At 40.7% G+C, this 27,986-nt stretch overlaps 1 protein-coding gene across 8 annotated transcripts in view; it reads left to right on the plus strand.

Moving 5' to 3' along the window:
* The window catches only part of BIRC6 (baculoviral IAP repeat containing 6), a 255,529-nt gene extending 228,687 nt beyond the window's left edge, over positions 1-26,842 (plus strand). For 3 of the 8 annotated variants that reach the window (XM_062209225.1, XM_062209226.1, XM_062209227.1), the window contains exons 67-74: positions 4,366-4,511; positions 5,110-5,220; positions 8,418-8,635; positions 9,786-9,947; positions 14,067-14,144; positions 18,490-18,678; positions 21,032-21,166; positions 25,689-26,842. In XM_062209225.1, coding sequence (XP_062065209.1) covers positions 4,366-4,511; positions 5,110-5,220; positions 8,418-8,635; positions 9,786-9,947; positions 14,067-14,144; positions 18,490-18,678; positions 21,032-21,166; positions 25,689-25,868 — 1,219 coding nt within the window. In that variant the 3' untranslated portion in view covers positions 25,869-26,842. Of the gene's footprint in view, positions 1-1,459; positions 1,633-4,365; positions 4,512-5,109; positions 5,221-8,417; positions 8,636-9,785; positions 9,948-14,066; positions 14,145-18,489; positions 18,679-21,031; positions 21,167-25,688 lie in introns of those variants that run through there. The other 5 variants (XM_062209228.1, XM_062209230.1, XM_062209231.1 and 2 more) reach the window with 3 other exon arrangements.
* The last annotated feature ends 1,144 nt before the right edge of the window (positions 26,843-27,986 follow it).

Here is a 27,986-nt window from a genome sequence, read left to right on the forward strand (position 1 = left end):
TTCATCATGTTTTAAATTAACTGAGTTCTTCTATAGAAATACCTCACTTCCTTTTTGTCCAGCAAAACAGTAAGAGATTAGCTGACCCACTTCATAAAAGGCGTATTTACTGTTAGGCTCTTGTTTTTCAACCCTTTTATTCTGGATCTTGTAGGGCTTCTATCAGTTAAGAATTAATTTTAGTTCCAAATCCACTTCAGTGTCTATTGGGAAAACAATTCCTGGTTTCTCATCTTTTACTTCTGCCTCATACACCTACAGAATGAAAAAAAGCCTGATTTTTCTGACTAGAAAAATTTTTGATGACCTTAAATTCACTTGTTCATTGACTTTGTATTTGTTGGTCAAGACAGGGGTGTAAGCATTTATTTTAACATTTCTTTGGCTTGGTTTGGAAATCCCTTGGTAAACTGATGAATTGTATTATTCATGGCAACTCCATCCAATAGTAGCATGCAGTACCTTTATTATATCTGCTGGTGTGTATTCTGGCTTTAAAGTTACTGTATTTCTTTCTGACACAGAATTCTAGTCATGGTTTTAAATGCTTCTTACACCTCTATTTTCAGTATTTGCTTCTCTTATACTGTTAAGCTTGTATTTAAATTTTTTTTAAATTAAACTGATACTTTGTTTAGAAAGAGTTAAAGTTGAAAATAAAATGGAATCAAAATCTTTAAAAAAAAAAAAAACTTAAGCTATAAATCAGTCACAGAAACCATCTTACAGAGGTCTCCATCTCATTTACTGGGTCATTTCAGAAATTCTTTCTGGAAATGTTAGAAGCAAACAGTCTCTGCAGTAATAATACTAAAAAAATTTTTTCAGCTTACCTTTTATCTTGCTTTAAATTGTAATTTCTAAAAGAGTTTTGGAACTAGAGAACATGATATGATTGTTTAATAGGTAAATGTAGAAGTTTCATTCTCTTACTGTTTTAGAATCTTCTTTTAAAATGCTAATCCTTAATAATCCTGAAACTGGATCTCTCAGCATAACTCCAGATAAATTCTTCAGAGTGACTCTACTTTTTAAATGTTTATTTCAGCTGTATGATACTTTTGGTTTTAAAATTAGGAGTGCAAGGGTTTAAAGAAGTCTTTGCTAATTTTCTACCAAGAAAATAGCTGTAGTAAACTATTTTCAGTTGATGGATAAGAAACAAACATAATTTTTATACGTCTTTAGTCTTCCTATTATCTTGCTTAATTTGAGCAATAGTTAGTAGAGGCAGTTAGTTCAGTGTAACCAAATGTTGAGGTTTGAGGGTTTTTTTTCCCTTTTGTTTTCAGAAGAAAGACTTGCCCATTTTGCTCACATCCTAGTTCAGATTATATGTCATAGAGCCAAAATTTGCTTATTTTATTAGTTTAGTTGGAATTCACAGCATAGTGGAAAATGTTTGCAGCTAATTCTGTGCAACAGTAGAAACTTCAGTTGCTTCCTCGTATTTCTTCAGGGCAGTGATCACAACCAGATTCAACGTCTGCACAAAGCAGCGGATACCATGGTAGCGGCCGTCGCTGATTGCTTTTACCATGTTGGATCCATTGTCAGTCTCAAAGACCTACTTCCAGCTAGGTGCCTTGAACTCAAATAGCTTTTCACACAGACTTCAGGATGTGAGCTAAGGTATGGCCTTTTTTCATGAACTGGGCCTACAGATGGGTTGACAGTAACCTGCAACTTTTGTAGAAAAGAAACGACTGGCTATAGTTTAATGTCAGACGATGACTAGCTGCAATCATTAATAGGCAAGGTAGTGTGTGTCCTTCATGTATTTGACATAGCCTCACTGTTTGGAGATTACCCCCTTTTTTCTGTATCGTTTTATCAGAGACTATCTAAGTAAAAATTCGTATCAGAACCTGTGTAAAGGTCTAAAATGTATCTGCTTTATGATTCAACCATTGTCTTCAACATGAGATATATATGATCATTTCTTTTATGCATTTGGTGTAAAATATTTTTAAGCTTCTCTGAATCCTTTCACTAATTTTTTTTTACGAAAAAACAGAATTTTTGCCATCCTGTTTGCACTGTTTTAATAATGTAGAAATCTTCTTGTAAAAACTGGGATTAGGAAATTGGTATCGATGAATAGGGCTCTAAAGTCGGAACCCATCGCTTTCCAGGGGTGACCTGTCTGCTGGGGTGGTGAGTACTGCAAAGCCCTGAATTGCACTGATACAGTCCACTTTCCACGCCAGTGGTTCTCGTTTCTTCAAGGAGAAAATGCCCTTTCAGAAAGAATGAGCTTCCCTTTCATATCTTCCTTCTCTGCTTGGCAAGATATGTTTCTTTACCTCAGATCTTTATTGGGAGCACAGGGTGGGTCAGTTGATCAACCATAGGCTTAGGATACCATCTGTGTTTTGTTACAGCTGTAACCATAACCCTTTTCTCAAACAACTCACTATAATTTTCTTATATTGTTCAGAGTTTAATGACCCTTTTACTTAAGAATTTTTTAAGCCTCACTAATAGAGAATCATTTACAGTTGGGGAGGGAAAAGTCCTTGTAAATCAGAGTGGGTACTGTGCAGTGACTTAGGCACTTTTCCTGATTCTCGGTGTTTGACACTGTTTGTTACTAGCTTTTGAAAATGCAGTTGATAATCTGTTAAGTGTTTCTCTGCCAGAGTCATGTCTTTATTAAGAAATGGCCAGACGTACTGTGAAGCCAGAGTCCCAACTTTATTTCATAGCTATAAAAAATATGATATCTGGTTGACTCTAATACTAAAAATTCAAATTTCAAGTTCTAAACATTCACTATACTGTTTTTAAGTGTACATGGAAACACACATGTACATATGTACACACAGAAGTTGAAGAATGAAGTAGCTTTCAGTATGTCTGCCAGGTGCCTACCCAAATGGCATAGTGTTCTGTGACTTCTTATAGCTCAGGAAATGTGAAAAGAGGATACAGGAAGTGAGGAAATAATGCAGTTACACATTATGTGTCTTCAGTTAAGTCATCTTACAAAGTGAGATAATATGTACTTTATAGTTTGAAATATTTGTGGATATTAGTTTTTTCATACTCCATAGAGGAACCAAATTCAAAATGCATGCATAATATTGTATCCAAATATTTAGCCCTGCTACCCTGCTCTGTGGCTTCTTAAGTTTACTGCTTGTTACCTACCTACAGTTAAGCATTGAATTGTTTCTGGGCAGATTTTTGTCTTTGTGATAAAAATTTAATTGTATGAAGGTAACACAGTATTATTTTGCTAAGGATTCTTCTTCATTCCCTTAGTCTTTTTATGCTTCTGTAAAGCTCCATGCTCACACTGTAAGATATTATTTTAACTTAATGTCCAAGTAATTTTTGGTAGGTATACAATTAGAAAAATTTGTAATCTGTAGTTGAAATCATACCGTAGCATTAATATTTTAAACCTCTTTATTTATATGTGACTTTAGTATGTTTTGAATTATTTAATGAAGTTGTAGATTTCTAAGAAGCTGAATCGTAAAGGTATTTATTATGTGAATAACATGCTGAGAGTTGAAGTAGAAGAAAAGGGAATACAAAGTTACTTCAAAAAGTTTATAGAAAATGGAATTAAAAGTTAAGTTTTATTTTGGTGCAAAAGATTGAAATCTATACATAGTTTTTTCCTCCTATAATATGCATTTTCTATGAGCTTTTTAGACACCTCTTATAATCTTTATTAAACTGCTATTATACTCACCTAGAAAATTTTAAAGAATTTTGATATCTTATATGCAGAAACTTTGTTGTAATGCATCCTACTATGATAACAGTTTGTCACAAAATTTGGTACAGTTTAGAACCTGGTAAGAACATAATAATGTCTTTAAAATCTTATGCACTATAACTATAACTTAGTGTTTAAAGATCCAGGTGTAGAAGCACATTGTAGTAACATATCGGGCACCGAACTTCCATTTTACTCTGGACTAGTATTTCTTTTTCTTGGAAATTAATGTATTCCAAGCAAATAAAAGACAAACACTTGTCGCTTTTGGGTATAAAAGTGATTTCTCTGTCTCTGGATTAATTGTGTTTTGGAAGTTGTGAATGTACAGACATAATCAGATATCTGAGTCTTTTAGAGCCGGATGTTTGTACAATGTTTGTCTTTTCTCCGTTTTTATATTAGAAGGGAGCATAACTTGTAACTTTATTATCCTGGGCATCAGCCTAAGATTTCAAAGCAGTAGTGAGTCTAAATTAAACTACTACTACTATATATTATGTATATGACAAGTGAAATATAAACTGGCATTTTTATTTTTAACCACTATTATTGATTTATGGAGATGTTTATTGTTTGGTCCTAATATTTTAATTTTCCTTGTGTTTCTTTCCATATTAAAATAAATTCAGATCTAAAAGGGAAAATGTTAAAACAGGAGTAAAACCAGATGCATCTGATCAAGAACCAGAAGGACTTACTCTTTTGGTACCAGACATCCAAAAGACTGCTGAGATAGTTTATGCTGCCACCACCAGTTTGCGACAGGCCAATCAAGGTACGCTACTGTTCACGCAAGGCTACTTTTCATTTAAGCCAAAGATATTTCTTTATCTACTGAAAACTGTCTTTCTCTTCTGCTTTACAATGTAAAGTTCATGGTTTTCAAGCAAGTTCATTTTCCTAAAAATACTGTCTTTTCAGGTTTTATTCTTGTCAATCTAATAGTCTCTAATTTGAAAATGTTTATCTCTATTAGATAAGATTGCTAAAATTGCATGTGACTGGCCAAGAACATGCATCATAAATTTCTTTTTTTAATTCCCATTGAAAGTAACAAAATTGAAAAATGTTAATGTATTAGGGAGATAATAGTACATTAAGACTATCTGTCAGAATTTAGTTTATATGGGTATTTTCAAATATTAGCTACAGAAGATCACAAGGATTTTATATTTATTATTTTACTTCCATTTTGAAAGTGGATTTGTCATATTTATGAAATAGAAATATTTTATTCTCAAAATAATAAAATCTGAAGGTAACTGAAGAGACAGGCAATGTTCTGGAATTTGAACTCCTGATATGAATTGGTTTTACGTTTAATCTTCTAAAATGCATACTGATGTTATTTATCTTGAAATATTAAATAACAGAAAAAAAACTAGGTGAACACTCCAAGAAGGCGGCTATGAAACCCAAACCTTTGTCAGTGTTAAAATCTCTTGAAGAAAAGTATGTGGCTGTTATGAAGAAATTACAGTTTGGTAAGTTGAAATTTTTTCATGCATGAAGATCTCACTTTCAGTTTTTCAACATTGCTGTTGACATGTATTCCAGTAAATTGAAGATTTTAACCTGCTTGTCCTGTCACCCACATGGAGGACTGAGTTCCCAACTCCTGGCTTTGCTTTGGTCTGGCCCAGTCCAGCCCAGCCCAGCCCTGGCCATTGTAGGCATTTGAGGAGTGAACCAGTGAATGGGAGCTTTGTCTGTATCTCTGGCTGTCAAATAAAAATTTTTAAGAACTGCATGTAAAATCAGAAATATTTTACATGTGGATACATTTGAAAATTTTGTATCACCTTTATCTCATCAATTTGTGAAAATTATGACTTCAGTAGGAGGCCTTTAAAAACCTAGAAAAATAGAATATAAACCGAATGTCTACAAAACAAAAAAGTTTTTCTCTTGTTTCTTCCCTCCCCATTTGTATGCATCCTGGCCAAGAAACCAAGAACTGACCAAAATCTGTTATGCTTTTTTTTTAAAAGGATTTATTTATTTATTTATTTATTTATTTGAAAGTTAAACAGAAAGAGGAAGAGACAGAGAGAGATATCTTCCATCTACTGGTTCACTCCCCAGATGGCCACAATAACTAGGGCTGGGCCAGGCTGGCATCAAGAGCTTCTTCGGGATATCCCACGTGGGTGCAGGCCCAAGCACCAAGCACTTTGGCCATCTTCTGCTGCTTTCTCAGGCACATTAGTAAGGAACTGGATAAGAAGTGGAGCAGCCAGGACTAGAACTGGTGCCCATATGGGATGCCAGCATTGCAGGTGGCAGTGGCTTTACCCTGTATACCACAAAGCCAGCCCCTATGCTTATAATTTTAATCTTACCTGAAATTCATCCTCAGAACTTGTAATTTATATGCTTTCAGTCCTAGCTTTCCCTTTCTAGAACTCTGGACAAATGAACACTGATGAATAGATCACATAAGTATCCCTAATAAAATGGTGGAGTCAGAGTGTTAGGATTTTGGCATAGCAGGTTAAGCCATTGCCTGCATTGCCAATGTCCCATATACACCAGTTCAAGTACCAACTGCTCCACTTCCAATCCGGCTCCCTACTACTGTACCTGGGAAAGCAGCAGCAGATGGCACAAGTGCCAGGCCGGAGCCAGGAGCCAGGAGCTTTATCTGGTCTCCCAGTCTCCCATGTAGGTGGCAGTGGCTCAAACACTTGGGTCATCTTCCACTGCTCTCTCAGGTACATTAGCTGGGAGCTGAATCAGAAGTGGAACATGAACCTGCTTCACCAAAACTCCAGCCCTTGTTAAAAAATGTTGTTTGAAATTTATTTGAGAGGCAGAATTACAGACAGTGAAGGAGAAACATAGAGGAAGGTCTTCCATCTGCTGGTTCACTCCTTAAATGGCCACAATGGGTGGAACTGAGCTAATCCAAAGCCAGAAGCCAGGAGCTTCTTCCTGGTCTACCCCATGAATTCAGGGGCACAAGATGTTGGCTCATCTTCTGTTGCTTTCCCAGTACATTAACAGGAAGCTGGATCATAATAGGAGCAGCCGGGACATGAACTAGCACCCCTGTGGGATGCTGGCGCTGCAGGCGGAGGCTTAACCTACTATGCCACAGCGCCATCCCCTATACCCACATTTTCTAATATAATGATTTTCCTGCATTATGATATTCCATCATATGTTGTAATGTCATTTGTGTAATGTCATTTGTGTTTAATCAGTGCACCTTTGGGTTGTCTCCCAAGTTTTTAGTAACATGTACAGCATCTCAGTGGCCACCAATATATATATATATATATATATATATATATATATATATATATATATATATATAAGTATTTGTGTATATCCATGATTGATTCCTTTTTAATGTAAGAGGAATTGCTGAGCGAAACAGGATGTATTTTTCAACAACTAGACAATATTTTAGTAAAGTTTTGATATTAGTAGACCCTATTATCTATGAATAAATGCCAAAAGTTTCCTTCTGGGTATAAGGATAGGCCCATTTTGGTGTCTGGTAGATTACTGTTCATGAAATTCAACAGAAATTTATCCCTGTAGTCCACGAAAGACAAGTGTTGGGCAGATGGAGTAATTCCAGTTTAGGAGTTTACTGATAAGAACCAGTCAGTAGTTTCAGTGAGACATAATGCATCTCATCAGTTATAGTTATATATGTAGCTTCTGCTTGAAATGAACCAAAGTTTCTTTGTCTTGGAAAGATTTGTTAAAGATTGTATCACTCTGATTTCTAACAGTGTAGTACACAGACCTGTAATACTTTTTGTAGGTCTTCCTGTTTTTCTAGATCCTGAACTCCTTGAAGGCAGATAGATACATAGTTCCTTCTGTATCATTTGATCCAAATTGCTTAGCCCAGGACCTTGCACTTTTTAAATAAGCTCCTGGTAAAATTTATAGGATTAATATTAATTGGAAAATCACTATTTTCCCATGTATTTAGAAATATGTAGAATGTAAGATCAGAAGTCCTCATTACCTATAATCATAGTATTTCCTTTAACTGGTTTTAATTTAGTATTAGAACTTATTTAAATCTCTGTATATGCAGTGATGAGGAATTGAGTTAATGTCAGAGATGAAGTTCAGATCTACTTTTTTCTATATGTCTGTCTGAGATGCTCTAAGTAAATGATTTAGAATTAGCTCATTGTGTACTTGGTGAGTACTTGGAATAGTTTTTTTTCTCCTGAGTCACTTAAACATTATCTTAATAATCTTTTGTTCTGTTAACATAATTCTCAGCCTGCTTTTTCTGTTCTCTAATTCCAAATCAATGGAAGTATATAAAGACTGGATATATTTGTAGTAATGAAATATAGTGAGAGTATTTTGTATATTTTATATCTTGAGTTATTTCAGTAAAATACCCTATTTTGGTAATAGATTACTACTTTATACTGTTACTTAACCTAAATCATTTAGATGAAACATTATTTCCTGCCTTTGCTTCTATTACATTTTCCATCCAACACTGTTAATGCCTATAAAACATAGGTGTTGCTGAAATATTTATAGTCCGTTGTTTTCATTTATAGTCTATATTGCGGTCTTCTCTGTTTTGTGTGGGAAAAAGGATTGGTGACATATTTGTGATTTTTGTCATTATAACAACTATCTTTGAATACAGTTCCCTTCTTTTTCAATGGATTAATTTCGCCCCTCCTTTTAGATACATTTGAAATGGTTTCTGAAGATGAAGATGGGAAATTGGGTTTTAAAGTAAATTACCACTACATGTCTCAGGTGAAGAATGCCAGTGACGCGAACAGTGCTGCCAGAGCCCGTCGCCTTGCCCAGGAAGCTGTGACGCTTTCCACCTCCCTGCCTCTGTCGTCATCCTCCAGTGTGTTTGTACGCTGTGATGAGGAGCGGCTTGACATCATGAAGGTAGGAAGAACAACTTTTTTTCTTGTCTCTTCATGTCATTTATTACTCAGATTTTCATATATACTAGAAACAGCGTGAATTTTAATAAATTTAATAAAAACTTTGTTGACTATTTTAGAGTGCAGTTGTAAGATTAGAGTATGTTAGGCTGCTGTTGAAAATATCTAGAAGAAAACATCAGAAGATCCACTTTCCTGAGTAAAGGCTTTATCTGCATGCCGCAGCTTTAGAACACGGTCTCAAAGGACTCAGTGCTTTTAGTAGACAGAAGGTTATAGGATGTCTTCCTTGTCCTCCAGGATAATTTACCTTGTGTTTTCTAATATCACTCTTCAACAATTAGTCTTGTTTTTCTTTCTTAGGAAGTGTACACATTTTAAAATCCATAAAGTCTCTGAATTAAGCAATGGTAATACAATAATAACTGTACCTTTATGTTTTAACACAGTCATGGTCCGACCCAATATCTGAGAGACTGCTGCATCAGAAAATCATACAATTTTGATATCTAGGTGGAGGGGAACATATTTTCTTTACATTTATGATTTAATTCATTTTCTTTTTTCTTCAAATACACTTCTCTATGTGTTGACTCATGAGAGATCCTTTGCTTGCTGACATGGTTTGTTTGCTTTTTTATGTGTAACATTCCTGTAGCAGTCTTGTGGACTTTGCCTATTTAGCCTGCACTTACAGTGGTATCTTTTTTAGGATTATTGCCTAGAAAGATACTTTATCACTAACTGGACCACACAAGTTCACACTTGGAGTTTGTGGATCTCCCAAGCATAAATCATAGTTTGCACAGACTGAGACACTAGTGCCTCTGGCTTTCTCCCACAGCTTTTAAGGACATAATAAATAGCTGTTGGCTGACTTGAAGTTTATTCATCGTGACATTTACTTGATATCTATAAGGCATCTCTCTGAATAGTCTGTTTTTACCAAAACCAAATCACTTTAATTCTAATCCAAAACCATTTTCTAATGTTGTGTTTATGTTTAACTTATTTTCATGTTAGCACATTCTGGTAGATACATATTTAGGCAGTTGGAAGTTTGTTCTTATTTCATGTCAGATTGTATTGTTCTGAATGTCAGCATTTAATAACTGTAACATCAGGTCTCTGTGTTTTTGTATGCATACTAGGTTCTGATAACTGGCCCAGCGGATACCCCCTATGCAAATGGCTGCTTTGAGTTTGATGTATATTTTCCTCAAGATTATCCCAGCTCACCCCCTCTTGTGAATCTAGAGACCACTGGTGGTCACAGTGTACGATTCAATCCAAACCTTTATAACGACGGCAAGGTAATGTAATTGCAGTCTTTTTTTTTAAAGAGAAAAGATTCATTTAGCTCATAGTTTCAGAAGTTTAAGTTCATGATCCGCAGGCCCATTGGTTTGGCCTTTGGGGAGGGTATGCGGTGACACTGGTGAAGCGTGTCTGGAGGAAGGACACATGGCAAGCCAAGAAGCAAACAGAGCGGGTGCCTGAACTTTGACTTTTATGACACCACCTCCCCTCCTGTATAATTCTAGAAGACACGCAAGAACTATCTTCCAAGCGGCCACCCTCAGTGATCTAAGAACCTCCCACCTCCTAAAGGTTCTACCACTTCCCAGTAGTGCCACCCTGGGGTCTAAGCCTTTTTACCACATGGGCCTACTGGAGATGTTAAAATAATACTCAAACCATGGCAGTATCTAAAGGCTCTTTGCCATTCGAGCAGTTTCTTCACTTTTTGTCCTAAGAGCTTACAGGTTTCTTCATGCCGTCCTTCCCTTTATTCACAGATTAGCTTGAAGAATAAAAGAAGGAGCGGAAAAGCGTAGGGACACTATAGTGTTAAGAAACTCAGTGACCTTATGAAGTCACCGAGGGGCTAACATAACTCAGTTCATTCGATGGCCCACTACTTTGAATATAGCAGAGCCACTATCTGTCTTAGCCTCTTTGCTTTTTTACTTTTTTATTTATTTATTTATTTATTTTTGACAGGCAGAGTGGACAGTGAGAGAGAGAGACAGAGAGAAAGGTCTTCCTTTTGCCGTTGGTTCACCCTCCAATGGCCACCACGGTAGGCGCGCTGCTGCCGGCGCACCGCGCTGATCCGATGGCAGGAGCCAGGTGCTTCTCCTGGTCTCCCATGGGGTGCAGGACCCAAGCACTTGGGCCATCCTCCACTGCACTCCCTGGCCACAGCAGAGAGCTGGCCTGGAAGAGGGGCAACCGGGACAGGATCGGTTCCCCGACCAGGACTAGAACCCGGTGTGCCGGCGCCGCAAGGCAGAGGATTAGCCTAGTGAGCCGCGGCGCCGGCCTGCTTTTTTACTTTCATTGACTCCAGTTCTCAGTCGTCTTTCCACAAGTACCTGTAAGGAGATAAATGACAAAAGAATCACCTCTCTGTTCTCTTTTCACATATGATCATAACTTTTTTATTGCCATCCTAATTACCATTATGTTCCCTAACATACACAGTTGTGAACTTTTAAAGTTTAATTTATGATAAAATAGTTTTACATTTTTATATGAAAAATAGGAAGATACGGGGCTGGCATTTATAGCGCAGTGGGTCAAGCTACTGCCTGAGATGCTGGCTTCCCACTAGGGTGCCAGTTTGAGTCCTGGCTACTCCACTTCTGAACCAGCTCCTAGCTAATGTGCCTGGGAAAGCAGTGGAAGTTGGCCCAGTGCTTGGACCCCTGTCACCCACATGAGAGACCAAGATGAGATTTCAGAGTCCTGGATTCAGCCTGGTCCAGCCCCAACCATTGTGGCCATCTGGGGAGTGAACCAGTGGATGGAAGATCAGTCTGTGTGTCTGTCTCCCTTACTCTCAGCCTCCCTCTCTCCTTCTCTCTCTGTGGCTCTGCCTTTCAAGTAATTTTTTGAAAATTATTCATTTCCATCAAAAGTAAATAAACTGACAAAGTGTAGTAAACATTATATGACAGTAAACCTTTGAAAATTAAATGCAGAATAATAGTCATATTTGAAAGAAAGAGCTTCCAGCCTCCAGCTCACTATGCAAATGCCTGCCACAGCTAGGGCAGTGCCCGGCTAAAGCCAGCAGCCCAGAATTCAGTCTGGGTCTCCCATAGGGATGGCAGGGACCTGGCTACTTGAGCTCTCACCTGCTGCCTCGCAGGGTACACGTTAGCAGGAAGCTGGATTAGAAGCAGAGAAGCTGGGACTTGAGCCAGGCAGTCTGATATGGGATGTGGGCATCCCAAGTAACATCTTAATCTCTAGGCCAAATGATTACCATAATCACTTTCAAAAGTAAATTTGCATAGTTTGATGGAATTTTAATGGTAAATTCCATGGGGAATAACCTTTAATATGCGACAAAAGATTAGAAGAAATGTATAAATTTCACAAGGAGATGTTTGTTTGATGATGTGAATAGCAAGTGCTTGAAAATAACCTTTATTGGGGCCAGCTCCGTGCCTCACTTGGTTAATTCTCAGCCTGCGGTGCCAGCATCCCATATGGACTCCAGATTCTAGTCCCGGTTGCCCCTCTTCCAGGCCAGCTCTCTGCTGTGGCCCGGGAAGGCAATGGAAGATGGCCCAGTTGCTTGGGCCCTGCACCCACATGGGAGACCAGGAGGATGCACCTGACTCCTAGCTTCGGATCGGCGCAGCGCGCTGGCTGCAGCACCATTTGGGGAGTGAACCAATCAATGGAAGGAAGACCTTTCTCTCTGTCTCTCTCTCTGTCTCTCTCTCTCTCACTCTCACTGTCTATAACTCTACCTGTCAAATAAGAAAAGAAAAGAACCTTTATCAATGATGTTCCCATGTTTTCCATTGCTTTTTCCTTCTTTGTTTCAAAGGTATTCAGCCTGTCTGAGAACTGTGGTTGCAAGTTAGCATTTCATCATTTTCATTAGCTTAGACAATAAAACTAGAATTCATTTCCTGAGTTTATTGTGAAAGATTTCACTAGGAGCAGACCTTAACTTTGCTTTGAAAAGCAAAGAATAGAATTTCTGTGACTAGGAAGAGAAAATATTCATGGCAATGTTAACTTTACTTGACGAGCGTTTAAGTGTGAAATAATAAAGGTGATTTTTTTAAAAAGGTATTTCTTTGAAAGAGTTACAGAGAGAGACAGAGACAGACAGGGATCGTCCATCTGCTGGTTCACCCCCTAGATGGCTACAACAACCAGGGCTGGCCGAGGCTGGAGCCAGGAGCTTTATCCAAGTCTTGCAAATGGTTGCTGGGATCCAAGTATTGAGGCCATCTGGCACTGCTTTTCCAAATGCATGAGCATGGAGGTGGGTTGGCAGTGGAGCAGGTGCACTAGAACTGGCACCCATGTGGGGTGCTAGAGCTGCAGACAGTAGCTTTCTCCACTGCACCACAGCACTGGCCACTTTAGTTGATTAGAGAGATTAATTTCCTTAAGGCTTAGTGATATAGGGAAAAGGACAGGGAAAGGGACAAAGCCATTAGTTATCACAAGAATTCTCTAAACATAAAATGGGGTGATGAGAGTGATAGTACTTCGGATAATACACAAGGATATGTAGATACAAGTCTAGGTTATTAACAGACCTTCCAAGAGGCCTTCTCTGCTCTTTTTAAGGACTGCTTATTTTCTGATTTGTTGCACATTACATGAAATTCTAAATGTTCACAAAATCTGAGTTTTTTTAATATTGCTAGATGATTATATGCCAGAAGAACATATGCTATATGGAATAGTCCCCTCGTTTTATTTTTATCACAAGAGTATGTTTACAAGTGTAAATCAGGTGTCCCCATTTTTTTTTTCTCCTCACAGTGACCCAATTGCCCTGTGTTTGGAACCCGAGTTGAGTTCAGCCTCACTATCTAAGTGAACAAGTAACTGCCATGCCTTAAAATGTGTTCGATGAGCTCCGAGACTCCTCAGTATCTTCCTGGGGAGTCTCTGAACTCTTCCCTTGCCAGCTGGTGTTGGTGGGAGGCCAGATTTGATCCATATCCATATCCGAATCCTCCAGCCATAACAATCTTTTGTCACAAGTTGAATGCAGAGGCTGATATGAAATCAGAGTGTCTTCCATTAAGTCATACTCCATTTTCATAAATAAAATTTACAAAATTATAAATCACTACCATTTTTCCTCACTGCAAAGTTCTGTATTTTGAAACTGAGTTATTTTTCATTTAAAAATACATTATTTATGTTGGCATGTAGTAGGTACTGCCTCATAATTTTTTATTATGAATAAATTATAATGCCACACAGTTTGGACCACATACGAAGATACCAGTTTTGTTTTAATAGAAAAGCCACTGGAGATTTATTTGGGGGCATAAAACCAAGATACTTTGACACAATAGTAATTTGCTTTCACTTCTAGTTATGATGGTTGTCTCTTAAGCCACCCTTTCAGTTTTGTTGCTGTTTTTACCCTTCTTTTTCAGGTTTGTTTAAGCATCTTAAATACATGGCATGGAAGGCCAGAAGAGAAGTGGAATCCTCAGACCTCAAGCTTTTTGCAAGTAAACAAAATTTTCCTGATAGTTTCACTTAGAAAATAAAGAACCGCACATGTTAAAAGTTTTTGATTTCTACTCTCATATTTGGGATTTAAAATCTCAGGTTAGGGCATAAGAAAAAACAAAATTTTGTCAAAATTACCTTTAAAAGACACTATTGGTATTATAATATTTCTTCATACATGATGTAGCTTTTTGGTAATTTAATTAATAATGAGATTTGGGATCCTGGAGCTCATAAAACTTGAGATTTGTAGTTCTTACTTTGCAGAACATTTGATACAGGGATTTCATGAAAGTCTTCACCTTCATGTTAGTTTTCACCAGACACTTGATACATAAAACAAAATGCTACTAAATGTCACTTCAAAACTTCTTGTTGATTCCTTAGTATCCCAGGAAACAAATGGACAAGTAAGTATACTAATAATAGAAATTAACTTTGTTGCTTGTTCATTTAGGAAACAGAAACAGTCATTGTTTCCTACTTTTTTTTTTTTTTTTTTGACAGGCAGAGTGGACAGTGAGAGAGAGAGAGAGACAGAGAGAAAGGTCTTCCTTTGCCGTTGATTCATCCTCTAATGGCCGCCGCGGTAGCGCGCTGCGGCCGGCGCACCGCGCTGTTCCGATGGCAGGAGCCAGGTGCTTCTCCTGGTCTCCCATGGGGTGCAGAGCCCAAACACTTGGGCCATCCTCCACTGCACTCCCTGGCCACAGCAGAGAGCTGGCCTGGAAGAGGGGCAACCGGGACAGGATCGGTGCCCCGACCGGGACTAGAACCCGGTGTGCCGGCGCCTCAAGGCGGAGGATTAGCCTGTTGAGCCACGGCGCCGGCCCTGTTTCCTACATATTTTAAACTCATATTTACAATTCAGTGTTTAAGAAAGATTACAGGCCTGCACCGCTGTTCACTATGCTAATCCTCTGCCTTGCGGCGCCGGCACACCGGGTTCTAGTCCCCGTTGGGGTGCTGGATTCTGTCCCGGTTACCCCTCTTCCAGGCCAGCTCTCTGCTATGGCCCGGGAGTGCAGTGGAGGATGGCCCAGGTCCTTGGGCCCTGCACCCACATGGGAGGCCAGGAGGATGCTTCGGATCACCCGATGCGCCGGCCGCAGCGGCCATTGGAAGGTGAACTAATGGAAGAAAGACCTTTCTGTCTCTCTCTCTCACTGTCCACTCTGCCTGTCAAAAAAAAAAAAAAAGAAAGAAAGAAAGAAAGATTACCATAAATTAAATTCAGGTAACCCTAGTAATGTTGACCTACTCTGCAAGTTTTTCCTGTTTGTTGCTGTGGATCCATTCTGAGAGGAGGAGCATGGTGGGGGCAAGAGGCGTGGAGTCACCACACAGACCCTGGGAGCCGGGTGAAAGCAGGGCAGAGGCAAGCAGCCCGCAGACTTTTTTATCTCAGTTGGTACAGCAGTGAATATTATTATTCCCAATGAGCTGAGTTAGTTAGGAAGCATTTACAATAAAATACCATGTGTATGCTTCCAGAAAGGTGTATTAAAATAATAGAAGATAATGCTTCCTGTCCAGCCAAGTGAGAAGAATCTGTGCCATTAAATATTCCAGGGAATATATCTGCTAATAAATTGTTCATGGTTTCCGTATCAAGTGCAAACTTTATAAACCATTATATCTTTACTCATAGCAGACAGTAAGTTACCCACAGATTTAATTCTGAAATGCAGTTTTCTTTGCTCTGGTACCCAGAATACCCATTCTTTATGCTTCCTTTATTGAGCTTTGCTTTGCTGTTTTAAATCAACAAGGCCATAAATCTGAAGTAATTGGTAAATCATTATTTGATTCTGCAGCGGCTCGAGAGTTACAAAGTTTTTTTATCTAGAGGAGATGATAAGGTTAAAAGTAGATTTATAATAGGCAAAAATTTACAAAAACTGAAAACTCTTTTCTTCCTTTTATAGGAAAGTGGTTCTTAAGATCTATTCACACTATTAGAAGAGGAGGATTATTTTAAAAGGGAGAGAACATGAACTGACTAAGCCCTGGGAGGCTGTTTCAGAAGTGTCAGATTTGAATTTGGGGAAAGTGAACAGGCAGAGCAAACACCACTTTCCCTGCAATTAGAGAGTTTGAGATCTTGGTCTAGAAGCGTGTGCAGTGAATTCTTTTGTAGTTGATATTGCCTTCCATAACCTGGTTACTCTAGACCATGTTTAATCTTCTCTAACCTTACATTAGATATCTGAGGTTCAAGTACATGCTCTTTAAAGTTTTCTAAGGAAGTGTGTCCCTTGACTTACTTATTTATTTATTTATTTTTGGCAGGCAGAATAGACAGAGAGAGAGAGACGGAGAGAAAGGTCTTCCTTTGCCGTTGGTTTACCCTCCAGTGGCCACCGTGGCTGGTGCGCTGCGGCCGGCGCATCATGCTGATCCAAAGCCAGGAGCCAGCTGCTTCTCCTCGTCTCCCATGCGGGTGCAGGGCCCAAGCACTTGGGCCATCCTCCACCGTACTCCCAGGCCACAGCAGAGAGCTGGCCTGGAAGAGAGGCAACCGGGACAGAATCCGGCGCCCTGACCGGGACTAGAACTCAGTGTGCCGGTGCCGCAGGCAGAGGATTAGCCTGTTGAGCCACGGCGCCGGCCTGTCCCTAGACTCCTAAAATGCTTACCCTGTGACATTGTTAAATCATCTTTTCCAGTGAAAATATTATTTTTCTGTTAATCTTTTAAAATTTAGAAGTGACTGGATTATCTGATGTTTTTCTGCCTTCAAAGAAGTTAGATTAGCTGGTTCTCTAGGTATATTAGCTAGAAACATTATTTTAACTAGAATATCCTTATTAGTATGTATTGTCTACATTTACAGAAATAAACCTGCTGCTGAATAAGGAAGGATTCACAAATGATCGGAAGACCATGAGACCATTTTGCCATTGAAAAATTTAAATAATGGTGTTTGTGATCATGTGACAGTTAATTTTCTTTGGAATAAAAATATAAAACTGCCTCAGGCATAGTTTTCCTTGAAAGTATTTTTAAGAGTGCATAGCGGGCCGGCGCCATGATGCACTAGCTTAATCCTCCACCTGCGGCGCTGGCATCCCATATGGGTACCGGGTTCTAGTCCTGGTTGCCCCTCTTCCAGTCCAGCTCTCTGCTGTGGCCTGGGAAGGCAGTGGAGGATGGCCCAAGTGCTTGGGCGCCTGCATCCGCTTGGGAGACCAGGAAGAGGCACCTGGCTTCTGGCTTTGGATCGGTGTAGCTCTGGCTGTTGAGACCATTTGGGGAGTGAACCAATGGAAGGAAGATCTTTCTCTCTGTCTCTCTCACTGTCTGTAACTCTGTCAAATTAAAAAAAATAAAAAATAAAAAAATAAGAGTGCATTGGCCGGCGCCAGCACACCAGGTTCTAGTCCCGGTCTGGGTGCCGGATTCTGTCCTGGTTGCCCCTCTTCCAGGCCAGCTCTCTGCTGTGGCCAGGGAGTGCAGTGGAGGATGGCCCAAGTGTTTGGGCCCTGCACCCGCATGGGAGACCAGGAGAAGCACCTGGCTCCTGCCTTCGGATCAGCGTGGTGTGCCGGCCGCGGCGGCCACTGGAGGGTGAACCAACGGCAAAGGAAGACCTTTCTCTGTCTATCTCTCTCTCACTGTCCACTCTGCCTGTCAAAAAAAAAAAAAAAGGAAAAAAAAAAAATAAGAGTGCATGGTGCATGGCTAGTTTCATGGTCGTATAGAGTATGAATTATTTGAGCATACTTACTTCAGTTGGATTGGGATGTTTGTAAACAAATTTTTTTAGCATTTCTAGGAAATAGGATATTCATATATTTTTATTCAAGGATTCAAGAACATAAAAGAGAATAAATCTTTTTTTGTTTTTGACAGGCAGAGTTAGACAGTGAGAGAGAGAGAGAAAGGTCTTCCTTTTCTCTTGGTTTACCCCCAAAATGGCCACTATGACCGGCACACCGCGCCAACCTGAAGCCAGGAGCCAGGTGCTTCCTTCTGGTCTCCCATGCGGGTGCAGGGCCCAAGGACCTGGGCCATCCTCCACTGCCTTCCCGGGCCACAGCAGAGAGCTGGACTGGAAGAGAAGCAACCGGGACAGAACCCGGGGTGCCGGCAGTGCAGGCGGAGGATTATCCTATTGAGCCGTGGTGCCAGCCAAAAAGAGAATAAATCTTACGTAAACGTCGTTGTACCTAATTTAGTTTTTCTTTGCTACTTTAATGTCATCATGGACATCAATTTTATGGTGATAGATTTATGTAGAAACACATTGAAAGAGACTGCTTGTGGTTAAAAGCGAGATATCGATTCATTGGTGATAGTAATCTCCTGTTATAACTGTTCTTTGTTTCCTTTATTCCTCAGGTGTTGGTATCTGTGCAGTCCCTTATCTTGGTAGCTGAGCCTTATTTCAATGAGCCAGGATACGAGCGTTCTCGAGGCACTCCCAGTGGCACACAGAGTTCTCGAGAGTACGATGGAAACATTCGACAGGCAACAGTTAAATGGGCAATGTTAGAACAAATCAGAAACCCTTCACCATGTTTTAAAGAGGTATGTCCAGCAATGTTACTGACTTTTTAAAAGATATTTTGAGTGTAGTTTGTATTATACCTGCCTTTATATTTACAGTAACTAGTATTCTGAACTTTGTTTTTCACAATTCGTCTTAAAAATTGATAATAAGGTAGATAAAATAGTGAATATTAAAAAGAAAGAATAAAATTGTCCCAAAATACAGTGAGATGTCTTTTAGGTAATACCATCATTGTAGTATAATGGGTAAAGCCGCCACCTGGGATGCCAGCATCCTATATGCCAGTTTGTATCCTGCTGTTCCACTTCTGATCCAGCTTGCTGCTCATTGCCTGGGAAAAGTGGGCATCACGCATGTGGGAGACCTGGCTCTTCCTGGCCCCTTTGTTTGGGGATTGAACCAGCAGATAGAAAATTCTCTCTCCCTCTCTGTCGGTTTGTCTCTCTGCCCCACCCCGTTTCTCTGTAACTTTGTCTTCCAAATACATAAAATAAATATTTTTTGAAAAGGAAGAGAAATAGAATTCCTGTCACCCACATGCATGGGAGACCTGGGTTGAGATCCTGGCTTGCAGCTTCAGTGTAGCCTAGCCCAGCCCAGGTTTTCCTAGGCATTTTGCGAGTGAACCAGTCAACGAGAGCAGTGTGTCTGTGTGTGTCTATGTCCATGTCTCTGTTATCTCAAATAAGAGTACAAGTGAAATTTTTTAACTCAAATATAATGTGTTGGTTTATGCATAGAATTTTCTTTTCTTTTTTGAGAGGTAGAAAACAAGCTTCTATCTGCTGGTTTACTCCCCAGATGAGTACAATGGCTGGGAGCAAAGCCGGAGTCAGTAATTCAATCTAGGTGTCCGTGTTGGTGACAGAAACCCCCTCACCTGAGCCATCTTGCTACCTCACAGTGTCTGCATTAACAGGAAGCTGGAGTCTGGAGCCAGAGCCAGGTATCTTAGCCAGGCGCTCTGGTCTGGGATGTGGGCATCCTAATGGTCAGCCCAAATGCAGTTTGTTCCTCAAAGAACTAACACAGGAGACTCCAAGTGCAGAAATGACCTTTGCAAAAAACAAATCACCGATTTGAAACAATCATCCACCTCATCACGTAGAACGTGGCTCGCAATAGTGACGGCACATTTGTTCCATGCTTGCCGGATTTTTTTCTAATCAGATATGACTCAGTCCTCTTGAACTCCCTGGGTTTATCATGTTTCTCATGTCAGGCTGTGTGTTAGCTCATTTTTGTGTTGCCACAGGCATCGAATTCAGGTCTTCCTCGTGATTTTTCCTTTGTAGGTACACCTTCCTTTTCTTTGTGAGTGATAAGCTCATTGAACCCTGTCGCAGATCAGCCAGAATTCAGAGTAATATGTTTTCAAATTATTGTTTGTTTTTCCATTAAAATTTATCAGAAATAGACTCATCCTACTTGCCTTACAATTTTACTAGTTTTTCAAAGATAGAATTTTTTAAAATCCCAAATATTAACTGTCATTGTCAGGAAATTTAGTTTCATAAAGTAAGATTCTGTCTATAAGTTAACCAGAAGATAAGGGTAAGTACTGTTGTTTCTAGGGCTCCATTCTGGTTTCTCTGTTAATGTCTTTGATATTTTGAGTATTTTTACTTATCTAAGTTTTTTTGAGTCCTCTTTTAAAGACAGAAGTGTTTTGGTTGTTAGTTCCTTTTAAATTCTTTTCTCCATGTTAATCTTTTCTCCATGTTATTCCCTTTCTGAATATGTTGCATTATATGTGTATGTGCTGAGTGTGTGACCCAGAATGCCCCATTTTCGCCGTAGAACTGGATGTTTCAACATGTGTCATTGATATGAGCCTGATTCCTCCCTGCTAATGATAAAGAGTTCGGTAACTTGAGTTTTGTGGGGCCAGCATTGTAGCGTAGCCTGTAAAGCCACTGCCTGCGACCCTGGCATCCCAAATGGTGACTAGTTTGTGTCCCAGCTGCTCCACTTCCTATCCAGCTCACTGCTAACGTATGAGAAAGCAGCAGTGGATGGCCCAAGTTCTTGGGACCCTGAATCCATATAGGAGACCCAGAAAAAGCTCCTGGCTGCTGACTTCAGCCTGGCCCTGATCCAGCCATTATGGTCATTTGGGGAGTAAACCAGCAGATGGAAGATGTGTCTCTCTCTGTCTCTGTCTGTCTCTTTCTCTCTCTCTGTAATTGCCTTTCAAATAAATAAAATAAATCTTTTTCTTTAAAAATTGAATTTTGTGCACAGCAAAACATGGCAGTGTCTTTTAATTTTCTTTATTTATAATTTTCTTTATTTATTTATATTTATAATTTGTCTTCTAAATCCTGATGGTAAAAATATTTTGTTCCCTTGGCTGTTTTTTCCACCAAGGTCATACACAAGCATTTTTACTTGAAAAGAGTTGAGATCATGGCGCAGTGTGAGGAGTGGATCGCAGACATCCAGCAGTACAGCAGTGATAAACGCGTCGGCAGGACCATGTCACACCACGCAGCTGCTCTCAAGGTGAGTGGACCTTCCCAGAAGGTGCTCTGTCTGCCTTTAAAGGAGGGTCGTGCACAACCTAAAAGGAAACCTGTTGAAGTGAAATGGGCACCATGAGAAACAATGATTTGATCAGCCCTTGTCCTGCCGGTAGTGGAACAGCTTACTATTTTATTCCTTTTAGTATTTTCTTATTCTACTTAATACCATTGGTTGAACTCTTTAATTAACACACAGTTATTCTTATGTGTTTAAATTTAACTGAAAAGTGATCCCTGTTAAATATAAGAGTGGGAATAAGCCGGTGCCGCGGCTCAATAGGCTAATCCTCCACCTTGCGGCGCCAGCACACCAGGTTCTAGTCCCAGTCGGGGCGCCAGATTCTGTCCCAGTTGCCTCTCTTCCAGGCCAGCTCTGCTGTGGCCAGGGAGTGCAGTGGAGGATGGCCCAAGTGCTTGGGCCCTGCACCCCAGGGGAGACCAGGAAAAGCACCTGGCTCCCCTTTGGATCAGCACGGTGCACCAGCTGCAGCACACCGGCCGCAGCGGCCATTGGAGGGTGAACCAATGGCAAAAAGGAAGACCTTTCTCTCTGTCTCTCTCTCTCTCACTGTCCACTCTGCCTGTCAAAAAAAAAAAAAAAAAAAAAAAGAGTGGGAATAAGAGAGGGAGGAGATGTACAGTTTGGAACATGCTCACTCGGACTTCCCCCTAAAGGTAGAGCTGGAATTCCAAATCAATCCCATCAAGGTGGCATGGACCAATGCCATCTTACTAGTCAAAGAGATCAGTTTAAGTTGATAATTGATCATAAAGTTGGGATTAAGTGTATAAGGGATCAGATAAACGAGACTAGTGTCTGCTAATACTAACTGATAGAATTAAAAAGAAGAGAAGGATCCAACATGGGAAGCAGGACACACAGCAGACTCATAGAATAGCAGATGCCCTAAACATCGCTCTGGGCTCAGAATCAGCCCTGAAGGCCACTCAGATCCAGCTGAGAGTTTCTCAGGCATGGAAAGCCAAGGTACCGTGGTAAAAAAAAATGACCTACGTGAAAGATCTCTGTGAGTGAGATCCCAGCGGAAAGAACAGGCCATCAAAGAAGGAGGTACCTTTCTCTGAATGGAGGAGAGAACTTCCACTTTGACTATGGCCTTGTCTAAATAAGGTTGGAGTTTGTGAACTCAAGAGGCTTCCATGGCCTTGGCAGCTCATGACAAGAGCCTCAGGTGATTACTGTCATCATAAGTTGTCAATTGTTAAATCAACAATGGGAGTCACTGTGCACCTACTCCCCATGTAGGTTCTCTGTCCTTAATGTGTTGTACTATGCGAATTAACTCTAAAACTAGTGCTCAAACAGTACTTTATACTTTGTGTATCTGTGTGGATGCAAACTGTTGAAATCTTTACTTAGTATATACTAAGTTGATCTTCTGTATATAAAGATAATTGAAAATTAATCTTGATGAAGAATGGGATGGAAGAGGGAGTGGGAGTGAGAAATGGGATGGTTGCAGGTCGGAGCGAGGTTATGGGGAGAAAAGCCGCTGTAATCCAAAAGTTGTACTTTGGAAATTTATATTTGTTAAATAAAAGTTTAAAAAAATAAATAAAGAAGGGTCATAGATTTATTTATTTATTTGAAAGGCAGAGTAACAGAGAGGCAGAGGCAGAGAGAGAGAAAGTGAGCTTCCATCTGCTGGTTCACTCCCAGATATCCGCAACAGCCGGAGCTGAGCCAATCTGGAGCTAGGATCTTCTTTTGGGTCTCCTCCCCAGGTGCAGGGGTGCAAACACTTGGGCCATCTTCCACTGCTTTGCCAGGCCATAGTAGAGAGCTGGATCAGAAGTGGAGCAGCCAGTTCTTGAACCAGTGCCCATATGGGATGCCAGCACTGCAGCACTGGGTGACTTTACCTGCTATGCCATAGTGCCATCCCCATCATAAATACTTCTATAGGCCTTTTGCCTTCCAGAATTTTAGTACTTGGAATAATATAGGGTACAGGGTGTGAGTTACAGGGCCTTTAACAGCCTGATTGGCCACAGTGGCTCTGGTGTCTCTGGGGGAGGTCCAGAATTTGTTTGCAACTTGGGTGAGTCACAGAAGGCAAAAGGTAACATGATGGTTTTGGAGGATTTTTTTCCACGTGTAGGAATCATTTGTCAAGACAGCCACAATTTTTCCGGCCTCAGAATTCTGTCTTTACTCACTTCTGTGTCTTCTGTTTCCACTAGTTCTCTTCCCCTCTCTCTGTCTTCAGATATTTTTCCGTCTTCGCTGGCCCCTTCTAACTTTAAAACTGTCTTTGCTGGGGCCAGAATTGTGGTGTAGTGGGTAAAACCTCCACCTGCGACACCAGCATCCCATTTGGTGCCAATTCCTGTCCTGGCTGCCCCACTTCCAATCCAGCTCCGTGCTAATGCACCTGGGAAAGCAGTGGAAGATGGCCCAAATCCTTGGGCCCCTGCCACCCATGTGGTTGACCTGGAAGGAGCTCCTGGCTGCTGGCCTTGGCCTGGTCCGGCCCTAGCTGGGGCGGCCATCTGGGAAGTGACCAGCAGATAGAAGAGCTCTCTCTGTCTCTCCAACTCTCTGTCTGTAGCTCTGACTTTCAGAATACATGAATTTTTTTTAAAAAGCAAAGAAAAAAAACTGTCTTAAAACAGCTAGATCATTATAGTGATAATTTCTTAGTTTTTTGGTTTTTTTTTTTTAAGATTTTATTTATTCATTTGGAAGGCAGAGCTATAGAAAGAGGTGGAGAAAAACAGAATGAAATCTTCCATCTACTGGTACTCTCCCCAAATGGCTGCAATGGCCAATGCTGGGTCAGACTGAGCCAGGAGCCAAGAACTTCCTGTGTGTCTCCCACGTTGGTGCAGGGGATCAAGCACTTGGGCCATCTTCCATGTTTTCCCAGGCTGTTTGCAGGGAGCTGCACTGGAAGTGGAGCAGCCAGGCCTCGAACCAGTGTCCATATGGGATGCTGGCACTTCAGACGGTGGCTTTATCTGCTATGCCACAGTACTGGTCCCAGAGATTGTATCTTTCTTGCTTACTGCTTTTATAATGTCATTGTTTAACTTAGTGCCTTATACATGAAAAGTGTCCTGTGTGAATACTGACTAATTTTGTTTTTGTTGCAATATGTGTTTATTTAAGTTTTATAGTGTCTCATACATGAAAATTACCCTGTGTAAGTAGTGGTTAATTTTGTTGTTTTTTGTTATAATACGTTTTTATTTACTTTAACTTTTGGTGGAAAGTCAGGGAGAAATGAGACAGAAATGGACAGAGAACTCCCATCTGCTGATTCACTCCCCAAATGCCCTCAACAGCTGGGGTTGAGCCTTTTCAAAGCTGGGAGCTGGAACTTACACCAGGTCTCCCTCATGGCGTCAGGGACACAAGTGCCTGAGCATCACCTCCTGCCTCCCAGGGTGTGCATTAGTAGGAAGCGGAGTCAGGAGCCAGAGCCGGGACTGCAGTCCAGGCCCTCTGAGAGGGATATGCACATCCCACGCCATTTTTAACCACTGCCAAATGTCTCCCCCTGCTTAGGTAATTTTCAAAGTCAGCTATTGATAGAATTCCCTTTTCAGAGTCCTTGGTGTGACAGTAATGGTCATTTCTCTCCTCCTAAAAAATGACAGACCCACTTTACACCCACAGACAGTCAGCCACTCTATTCGCATCAGTGCCTCCCTCCATAAATTGTGGCATGGGGTACTATGAAGTGACATTATCTGGCCGCATCTTTATCCTTTGCTAAATTAAAAATATATGATGAAATCATTTAAAATATTTATTTCAAGCATTGCATAAAACTTAATGTAAAATATTTTGTAAACATTTTGCATAGGGTGTAGTACTTGCTAAATACATGTTTTTATTCACTAAAATCACATTGGTTTTGTTTTAATTCAGTCACTTGTCTTTGAAAAGTATTTCACCCAGGGCAGCATACCAGTGTAGGAGAAGCCAGAGTCAGTGTCATTCATTTCAGAGCACATGTATTAGTTAGTGATGTCCCCTGTCATCAGTCCCGCTGCCTCTGTGGTGCTGCTAGTAACGGTGGCCAGACAAGGGGATGCTCAGGAAACTGACATGCAGGGTGTTGGCAGCGTGGTTAAAACCCAATTCCTGGGGCCTGCAGCGCTGGCATCTCGTATGGGCACCAGTTCGAGTCCTGGCTGCTGCCCTTCTAATCCAGCTCCCTGTTAATGTGCCTGGGAAAGCAGTGGAGGATGGCCCAAGTGGCTGGACCCCTGCACCCAGGTGGGAAACCTGGAAGGAGCTCCCAGCTCCCAGCTTCTGCCTGGCCTAGCCCAACCCGTTGTTGCAGCCATTTGGGGAGTGAACCAGCCAATGGAAAATGTGTCTCGCTCTGTCTCTACCTCTCTGTAACTCTGCCTTTCAAATAAATAAAAATAAATCTTTAAGAAAAAAAAACCCAGTTCCCACTTTGAATGATGTGGCTTTCGAGTGCCAAGGTTCACAGTTCTAACCACAGTGGTTCTGTCCCACACAGCGGCACACGGCACAGCTTCGGGAGGAGCTGCTGAAGCTCCCCTGCCCTGAAGGCTTGGACCCCACTGCCGCCGAGGCCGAGGTGTGCAGGGACGCGGCCGATGTGGAGGAGACGCTGACGCGCGGTCAGGGCAGCAGCAGCAACAGCAGCAGCGAGCTCCCGGGAGACTTCCAGCTATGAGCTGTGGCCACCTGGATGTCAGAGACACAAAGGCTTCGAAGCACAAGCCAAATATGTCAATATTTGTATGTAAGAAACTAATTATGTAATAGGTAATGAAACTATACTACGCCCTTAAGGAGATCCAGTTTAATTCAAGGTGATCTTTTATTTACCTGTACAAGAGTGTAAACTTTTTTGTGCTTTTATTTTTCAATTGTGAGAACCACTGATTGGTATGTTCAACAAATTTGTGTATACAAAGAAATGGATAAATCACTGATTATAAGGGAAACTACCTTAGGAAAGAATGTTTACTGAATGTTTATTTTATTTTTTTTTACTGTAGAGTGAGGGGTTGTTAACAAAGAATATATATTGGTCATTCTTACAACTACTATTTAAAGTCAGCAACTTGTCACGGAATTTGATAGGTTTTATGTTTGGCCATATCTTCATGCTCCTATTTGATTTTTGAGGACCTCCTACATACACTTCAATAAAAGTTAAATGGACCTACTCCCTCTTTTTTGATTTACTGGTACATTTTTTAAATAATAAATCTGCCATAAAATACATTGTAGCTGGAGACTTGCACTTGTATGGATGAATTTATTACATTCAACATATTTAATTTTATGCCTTCTAAGATGCAGAAAAAAATAAATGAACATGATTTTATTCTATGCCAATATTTGGGCCTCTGAATGTATCCATTATTTGAACTTAAGTTTATGAAAAGAAATGGTCAATTTGAAAAGTCACTCTCAACTGACTGTGTTTTCCTAAAGGGCTTCTTTGTTCCTGGACTATCTGGTTTATTCCTGAAGTCACATGTATGTATGAAACGCTGAGGCTGTGGAGGAGGGAGGAGTGCCTCTGGTGCTGTTACAGTACATTCTGTACCTGCCATACAGGCTCATTTTCCTGCAGATTCTTCCTAGAGCCAAATAAATAAAGACTTAGGTGAATTAGTATGTCTTGTTTCTAAAACAGTTTGCCATGGTGTGAAGTGCTGTTTCTATAAAGAATTGGCTTCTTTTTAGACCCAAGCATGAGCAAACAGCGGACATCTTTGTGAGGCCAATCACCACAGGAGAAAAGCTAAGCTGACTCTTGACAGTATTCGTGGAAAATCAAGTGGCCTGTGGGAGCTGGCAGGCTGGAATGGGCCAGGAGCACCTGGATTCCGCAAACAGGGTTTGCTCTGAAGACGAAGGTGGAATCGGAGACGGGGTCCTCATTCGTGTACTGGGCACCGACTTCCATAAGCCTGATAAGGGAAGAAGAAGCACAAGTAACCAGGAGACTGAAAGCTCTCGAACCCTCGTGTTAGGTGCAGCCGGGTAGTGAGCCACTCTGACAATCATGAAGGACTCGTAGTGTCCGTTTATGCAAAGTGCGAAGCTGACGGACATGGTCACCGAAACGTGGAGCTGGCCGGACTGTTGTCCGCTCTCCAGACTCCTTCCTGTTGGGTTCTCAGGGTACTCCCAGGGCTGGATGATAAAAGCTGCTGTCAAGCATATCATTTCTCTCCAATTTTGGATTTTGTGAAATCATTAAAAATCTGGCTGGGTTGTTTTCTCCTCTGGCCATCATCAGCCCTCAGAAAGTTTTATAAACTGAAAGTTACAATCCCAGCACCGTGAGGTCCAATTCATGTTCTGTTAAAAACTGAGGTCTAAAAACTAAATTTGAAACCATTACAATAGTTGTATCTGAGTTCCAGATTTTATGTCAGCAAACATTTGAGCACTCACATTGTACTCAGCACTTCAGTAGATTGACAGACATGAGAATTACTGCCAGTGTGAGCAGTGGGTTCTGGGACAGTTACCTGCTGAGTACCATTGGGAGTGCTGAGGAAGGGGCACTGTGCTGATGCATGGTCGGGAAAGCCTTCCTAAAACAATCTGAAAGTGAAGAAGTTAGCCAGACAGTAGAGGGTGAAAGGAGAGATCAAGTTAATGGCACCTTGTTAGATGTTACTGGATTTTAAGAGGTCAAGTGGGAATGTCGAATGAGGTAGCATCGAAAGCCTTTCTTGCCTAAGGAGCTTTGACATTCTGTAGCTGGCAGAGAGCCCTCAAGTAGCACGGATTAGAGAAGCAACCTGGTCAGGCTGGGTTCCAGGAA

The sequence above is a fragment of the Lepus europaeus genome, chromosome 13 (genome assembly GCF_033115175.1).
Source record: "Lepus europaeus isolate LE1 chromosome 13, mLepTim1.pri, whole genome shotgun sequence".
In the NCBI taxonomy this organism is placed as follows: Eukaryota; Metazoa; Chordata; class Mammalia; order Lagomorpha; family Leporidae; genus Lepus; species Lepus europaeus.